Below are 7,598 nucleotides of genomic sequence, written 5' to 3'. Positions count from 1 at the left end.
CTTTCCTTTTCTTTGCTAATAATAGCACTGGTATTATATTTCCCTCCTTCTGGAAGCTTCACTTAATAAAGGACGACTGAGTGTGTTGGCTGAAAATACGACATTAGAATGATCCATGACTGCTTGGAATACTTTACATTTCTCTTGTGGCATTGCGTCTTCCACATTAGCATAGCTGTGCGGCCTTGTGAATTGTTTTGTTTTCTGAATAATAGCTTGCCTTCAGGGGGCTGCACAGGGGCACAGCCAAATAGGCTCCGGTTTTGAATCTTAGAAGGGACTGTTTTTGTTGAGCTTGCATGTTTTTCTTGTGCTTGATTTATTCTCTGCTAATTATTTGCCATCTGTCTTTTATTATTCCACTTGTCATTACTTCAAAGCTTTCTCTGCAATTATTAGGGTTGTAAAAAAGCTTTGAGCTTTATAAAGACATTGCTGCAATAAAGTATATAAATATATATATATATATATATATATATATATATGCAATGAAAAAAACGCAGAACCGCAGAACCCTCAACCCTCAAGAGGAACCAAGCTTGGAGGAGAAAGAGAGACCACCTGCGATGGGTGAGGAAGAGTTTTTTTTTTTTTTATGTGCATTTATATTTTTTTCTTTTAAGTTGTCCAAACCAACATGACCCTGTCGGAAGAGCTAAATAGTGAAGGCTTATAACTGGGTATTTCACTGATGGCAGGAAGGACTGTTATGATGGGCTGGTAATATTTGGTGAGCATTTCCTTCAGTGAGTAGGAAAGGATGTTGAGTTTTACCAACTAAATTTTCAGCCTGTTAAATTTTCAGCCTGCAATAAGAATTAAAAGAAAAAATATAAACTATTTTAAAATGTTGCGATCATTACCATGTTTTAAGCACTCTAAAAATAGGAGCCTTGCAAATACAAAACAAGGACAAAGATTCATCCTTATATAATTTCCCCATGTTTGCGCATTCCCGAGGAGGGTCTGCCACATAACGCCTGTTCCAAACCATGTAGTATGTGGGGCAAGTGGACCGTTCAGCTCTTCAACAGCAAGTCTGCATGTGTACTGGAATTTGGCAGCAGGTGTAACGCCAACTAACAGAGGAAGAAACACGTGCATTCAAATATAAGTTCTGCGGGTTGGCTGGATGTTCAGCTGAATCCCAAACTGCACCCTGACCACTAACTCTTAACTATCAACTGTCACTCTATAAAGACACACTCACAGCTGTGGAAAGCGCCTGGATTGTACGTGGGGTGTTAAACGTGAATGGGATGGCCTCTTCCCTCTAACAGAAAGGGGGAAAAAAGAGTCGTTCCTATGGCAACAACAAATTTATTTTTAAGAAAGGGGCAAAGGTTTGATGTCATGTCAACTTGCACCTCACAGCAGGTTGACATGACATGTCAACCTGTCCCCTGACATAGCTGTGCTATAATATTTTTATCATTTATGTTATATAAGTGTAGATCTTTAAGTTTCTCCAAAGTTGCAGGTATTTCAGAGTGATCTCAGTGGTAGTGGTGGCCTAGTGGTTAGGGCATAGAGCTCTGCTCCCCAAGGGGATGGGTTAAATGCAGAGAATGAACTTTGTTGCACTGTACTTGTAACAGTGTAATGACAATAAAGAATGCTGGAAATCTAAAAGATTTTTTCTTCTTAATTAGGATGCTGGAAAAAAGTAATGCCGTTATATGGACCATATATGGACCAAGCCCCTATATGTCTTTTTTTCCCCAATTACTTGGGTCATCATCATCAGACACAATGGCGTGCACAGCACCTGCCCTTTTCATGCCGTACCAAAAAAAGGGCCCTAATGATGGTTGCCTTTAAAAAAAAAACAAAAAACAAAAAAAAACGGTGTAGCTTTAGAATGTGGCCCTTTTCTGGATCTAAAAACTTTTGTTTAATTATTTTATTGACACTATTTTTTCATTAAACTGTGTTCAGTTTTTACCAATTTTATGGTGAAACCAACCTGTAGATCTTATTAAAGATATTGGTGGGACAAAATATGCCTATTAATTTGTAATAGGCTACATCTATGATGTTTAAGCTGTGTCCGTAATAAACACTGCTAGGACAGTGAGCGCTATGCACCACACAAAGTGCCCTTTTTTTTCCTTTTTTTTTTTTTTGCTTGACCACCTGCCCCCCAAAATATCTTTGCACTGATCAGCATTACCACAGTTTCTAATTCATGTTTTGTTTTTTACATGCCTTTTTTATTTATTTATTCTTATCAGCTTTCCTTGGATGACACTTTATGTTTTCTTATGGCTATATTTATATTTATTTTCAAATTGTTCAACAAAAAAAAACAACAAAAAAAGTGGAACTGCCATTCGATTATTAAGGTGCTTAGACCGATTTGTCTGGGGTACTGGGACAGCTTTGTAGTTTTATCGTAGTTACAGCTACTTTACACCAGAGGCCAGTGTAGTGCTTCTCAAAACAAACTAACAAAAGCTTGTGAGAAGTCTAAAGTGACCTAATATTCATTTTAAGTCCTAATTTGTGAAATGAATGAAGGAAAATGTAAATATTTTTACTTTTATGTTTAAATTATTTAATTCTTTTCTTTTTATTTTCTGTTTGCAGCCTTTTTAATTCTAGAATCAATAGAGAATACAGAATACAACAACACTATTATATGAATAAATATATAGAGAATTGTGGATTTCTGACTTTATTCTAATAATTATTCGTGTCAATATCTTCAGGTTTTCAAAGCTTAAATGCTCCTCTTTCTCCGCCTATTTCCATAATGAAATGAATGTGGTAGCTTGAGGCGGAGAGTAGAGTAGGGCTGGCTTTTAGACATCTGACTCTATTTGGAGTTGTTTTCTCTCACAGATAAGTTTTTTCCTGTTCTCTTCAACTGGTGCTGCTCAAACCACAGTTCACTGGCTGCCTGCATCCTATCAGAGAGCCCTCAGCTGCAGCATGGGTGCTCTTCCAATGCACTGGGTCTTATGGATGAGTGTTTTAATGTTTGCAGGGATAAAAAAGGCAAGCGGTGAGTTCAGGTTCTTGTTTATTCTTATTAAAAACTAAGAGAATAAGAAGGCTTATTATAGGGTAGCGGAAGATAGTTTAAGGGATTCTTATGTTTATTTACTGTATCTTAAAATGAAGTAAAGAGGCTCAAGACTAAACTTTCTCACCTCCCATAAATAGGCAGAAAAAACTATTAATGCCCTCTTTTTATGAGTGTAAAATATGTATTAAAGCCTATGAAATGTTTTATTTTGCTTTTTAACTACACATTTCCTCCACTCTGCCAAATTATGTAAATTTTTCCATTGCTCAAAGTTTTTATGAGGTTTTAGTTAAGTTGAGTTAAATTGAGTGCAGATCAGCTTTGTTTGATCAATTAGTAGCTCTAATTTGAAGCATATTTCATCTTGGTGCATTTTAAAATTAAACTAAACAAACCCAGCTAAAATCTGGAATGAATTTTTTCAAGTTTTGTCCAGTTTTAACTGAATTTAGTTCTAATGGTTCCCTTTGGTTAATTTTATTCAGAGTTTTCTTATTATCTAGCCAAAGCAAGATAAAAAATGGTGTGGTTTTAGCTGTCATTTGTAACTCCATTTAAAGCTTTCCTCAAAGTATTCAAAGCTTGTTACATTTTTCTTTTTTTTTTCCCCCACAGAATGCTGTTTTACCACATGATAACACATAGCACTATCTACAGTAACTGAAAGGAAATATGTTTGCATCAATCCCCCTTTGATTCTATCACATTTTTTTAATGCAGCTGCATTCATTGCTTAGAGAAGCAGGAAAAACTCTTCTGTTAACTGGAAGTGTTGTAGCTCAGTTTTACGAAACTGCTTATCTGTATCTCTATATGACCTCAACCCATCAGGCATTTATAAAAAAAAAAGTGGTAACAGGAAACTTATAAAAAGTCACACATTAAAGTTTGTAACAAATCATTTGGGGAACAAAGAAAATGTGCAAAAAAAAAAATAAATAAGACTAAATTGAACTTTCTGGATTACAAATTACAATATTGTGACTGCAGGGAAATCCTACAATCATAATGATAGAGGCAACATAAACCTTCACACTGAGGTGGAGGTTCACCTTTTATTGGTAAGACCCCAGACAAAAAACAAGGGATTCGATGCAATGTTTGAGAACAAAGCATTTTCCTTTGTAAAGGTTCCTAGTAAGAGTCCATGCATAAATCCAGCTGAGTATTGGAACCAAGACTTAAAAATGGAGGTTCATAGATAACCATGTTTGCAATCTGGCCAAGCTTCAGCTGGTGTACAACAAAGAGTTAGAAAATATTTCAGTTTCCAGATGTGTATAGCCAGCAGAGACATATCAAGCTAGAATGCAGCTAGAATTGATAAGAGCAGCTAAAAAAAAATTAAAAATTAACAATGTTTTTTTGGCCCCTTTCCTTTACCTTCAGAACTAGTCTGCATTTGTTTAATTACACCAATAAATACATTGGTTGGTCTTGACCTACAAAATGTGAGAAAGTTTCTATTTTCTTTTCTTTATTTACATCACTTGTTGTTCTATTTAAAATAAAATTTAAAAAAGGAAAATCTCTTTCCCTTTGTTGAAACAAAATTTTACCTTTTGGAAGCTGCCAGATTTTTATTAATATATATGTTTTTTGTAGAAATAACTTTTCTACTCTTGGATTCAGGCTCAAACGTTTGCACCTCCAGAGGAGCCAGTACATGCAAGCAATGTCTGGCTGTGCACCCCAGCTGTGCTTGGTGTTTCAAAGAGGTTGGTACCTTTTCCTGCTACACTTTCATGGAAGCAATAAGCTGCCAGGCTGATGCAGGCTGGCACAGAGGTCCCGCTCAAGCAGAAGTAATCCTGGTTGGATCAACTCAGGGAATTTCTTAACGTGAGATACTGAGCTGTCAGTTACATGGGACACCGCAAATTGCAGAGTGAATATTGTTAAATGTGTCATCTGTCCCCTGATACTTAAAACCCCCAACCACATATGGACATAATCATGTTTCATTGTGCCAGCTCATGGTCTATAACACTTTAAAACTCAGAATGATGCAGCATTTCAATTTGCTAAAAAGATTACAGATCTATACATTTTAGTCTTATTTCTCTCAACAGGCTGTGGTTGAACTTTTTTTTTTTTCAGTCCCCTGTCTGGCAATGTGGCAATAAGAATAATTGTCTTGATGCCAAAAAAGGGCCCAACAGATTTTGCTTTCACAAGTGGAGCAGTACGGCTGTCGCCACAGTGTTCCGCTTGATTTATGCATATAAATAGCTTTATTATGATTATGCAGAGAGTAATACAGATTATATGGATACTGCATTGTAAGTAGAACAGGAAAGGAAAAAGGGGAGAAGATGAAAGAAAGAAGATATGTAAGGGAGACAATGATAACTGGTTGAACTTTTTAAGGGTAAAAAATTATTTTACGTACAATTAACTTCACTGAAACTCTGTTATAGACAGGAACTCCACAAATGATTGCTCAGAATGGGTTTCACTAAATCTGCTTCATTTTATTGCTGATATCAGGACTTTGGCCATGGAGTTGCCAGCTTATCACGCTGCGATCTGAAGAAAAATCTGATTGCAGCAGGATGTGATCAGTCAAATCTAGAGTCTCCAACCAGCAGACTCCAGGTGATCGAGGACCGGCCTCTCAGCAACAAGGCGGCTGGAGCAACCCAAGATGTCACCCAGATGAAGCCGCAGAAACTGCACATCACTTTAAGACCAGGTGGTTACCTTTAAAACAGAGTTATAGGTGATGTTAACTAATTAACTCACAGCTAAAAACTGTCACATATTTTCCAGATGATGCAAAGCGCTTCACAGTAAAGGTTCGTCAGGTAGAAGACTACCCTGTTGACCTTTACTACCTCATGGACCTTTCCTACTCAATGAACGATGACCTTTTCCGCTTGAGGACACTGGGTCGAGGCATTGCTGAGGCCATGAACCGAACAACCAGCAACCTTCGCATGGGCTTCGGGGCATTTGTGGACAAACCACTTTCACCGTATATGTACATCTCACCTGAGGCAGCTGTGAAAAATCCCTGCTACAGGTAGGGTTAACCAATCCTCCACCCAGCTTAATCACAATAATAATAATTTTGACAATATCTCTTATTATAATCATGTTCATTTTAGGACAGATCAAATGCAGACACTGAAGAAACTGTATTTAGATAAATTGCACTTTTAAATGTTTTGAACATTAGTTTTAAACTCGAAAAAGAGTCAGCATACTCTGTTAAGTATTCAGCACTCTTCTGCTTGTTCTTGTAGCTCACGCTCGTATTTTACAAGTTTTTGTTAGTTTTTTCTTCCCTAATGTGGAGCTGCCATTGGTGTCTGAGTTGAGTCGGATGCTGGTCGCCTCTGAGTATCTACCAGATCCATCTAGAATATAACGCCTCGATCGCTTGCGATCCAAAATGCATTTGGAGAAAACAGGCTACAGGCTTTTACTGTAGATGCATCTGCGATGAACCACTGATATGACAGCCTGCTCATTAAATGGTGTTTTAGATGTTAAGGACAAAAAAAAAATATTTTCAAGATACTTTTTCAGTAAAAACTAAGTATACAAATTATACATATTAATTTCTATATAGGATTTTATGCCCAGTAAAGCCTATCAAAATGTTAAATATTCAAAATCCTTTAGAAAGACACCCAGTGCAGCAGAGCTGGGAGTTCACCCAACAGCCGGGGCTGTGGTTGGGGTTCATTCGCTAGCACACGGTTGTCAGATTACTCCTCATGAGAACCGGCGATGCACAAAACTGAACAAGTGAGTAAGGCCATGCAGTAGTAGGCCAACCACCTGCAGGCGAACCACTAAGGACCGCTGCAAAGAAGGTCAGGCAACTGTTGGAGGCAGGGGCAACCTAATGCAGGTTGTGTGATTACAGAAATAGTCATGCTCACCTCCATGCACAGCCTGAGCTGAGGAAGCCAATTCCTCGAATTAGGTCATGCACACTTCTCTTCTACTCTACAGGAAAAGGCAGAGGGCTGATTTGGGTTTGCATGTGCCTCCTCAGCTCAGCCGTCTTATGTCAGGGTTTATTTCGGTGGATGTGAAAGTCACATTGGTGCATCTTCTGACTCTGAGAGTCTGCTCTCTGACTGTTGCCTCAGCCTATAGGCCTAGTTGAGAAGGAATTCGACCAAGTTCCTCATGGTGTCCTGTCGGGGTGCTTCAGAAATATGGAGTCATGGGCCTTTTACTAGGGGCCATCATGTCTCTGTACAACCAGAGCAGGGGTCTGATCAAGATTGCCAGCATAAATTGGACCTGTTCCCATTCTATATTAGACTCTGTCCTCTGTCATAGATCCTGCTCACAAGTTTAATGGAGGGTTTATATTTGCAGCCAAGAGTTGGAGGGGGTCTAGTTTGATGATCAGCAGATTTTTTTCTCAGATTTTTATGATTGTTGCGCTGCATCAGTTTGCAGCTTAATGGCCTGGATGAAGATGTGTGTCTTCAAGATTGAGTCTAAAGTTCTCAATAGGAAAAGGGAGAACTCCCTTAGAGATAGGATCCAGGAGAGGCTCAGAGTGGAGTCACTTTTCTACATCGAAACGTCAAATGAGGTG

The 7,598-nt window shown here is 38.2% G+C and overlaps 1 protein-coding gene across 1 annotated transcript in view; it reads left to right on the top strand.

Annotated features, from left to right (window-relative positions):
• Nucleotides 1–2,849: 2,849 nt before the first annotated feature.
• The window catches only part of itgb3 (integrin subunit beta 3), a 35,026-nt gene continuing 30,277 nt past the window's right edge, over nucleotides 2,850–7,598 (top strand). Inside the window, exons 1-4 of the mRNA XM_015390493.1 lie at nucleotides 2,850–3,007; nucleotides 4,664–4,749; nucleotides 5,522–5,726; nucleotides 5,804–6,056. Of these exons, the coding sequence (XP_015245979.1) occupies nucleotides 2,935–3,007; nucleotides 4,664–4,749; nucleotides 5,522–5,726; nucleotides 5,804–6,056 (617 nt within the window). The 5' untranslated portion in view covers nucleotides 2,850–2,934. The remainder of the gene's footprint in view (nucleotides 3,008–4,663; nucleotides 4,750–5,521; nucleotides 5,727–5,803; nucleotides 6,057–7,598) is intronic.

Source organism: Cyprinodon variegatus, unplaced genomic scaffold, assembly GCF_000732505.1.
Source record: "Cyprinodon variegatus isolate N-32 unplaced genomic scaffold, C_variegatus-1.0 Scaffold502, whole genome shotgun sequence".
Taxonomy (NCBI): domain Eukaryota; kingdom Metazoa; phylum Chordata; class Actinopteri; order Cyprinodontiformes; family Cyprinodontidae; genus Cyprinodon; species Cyprinodon variegatus.
This window is presented reverse-complemented; position numbering and strand designations above follow the sequence as displayed.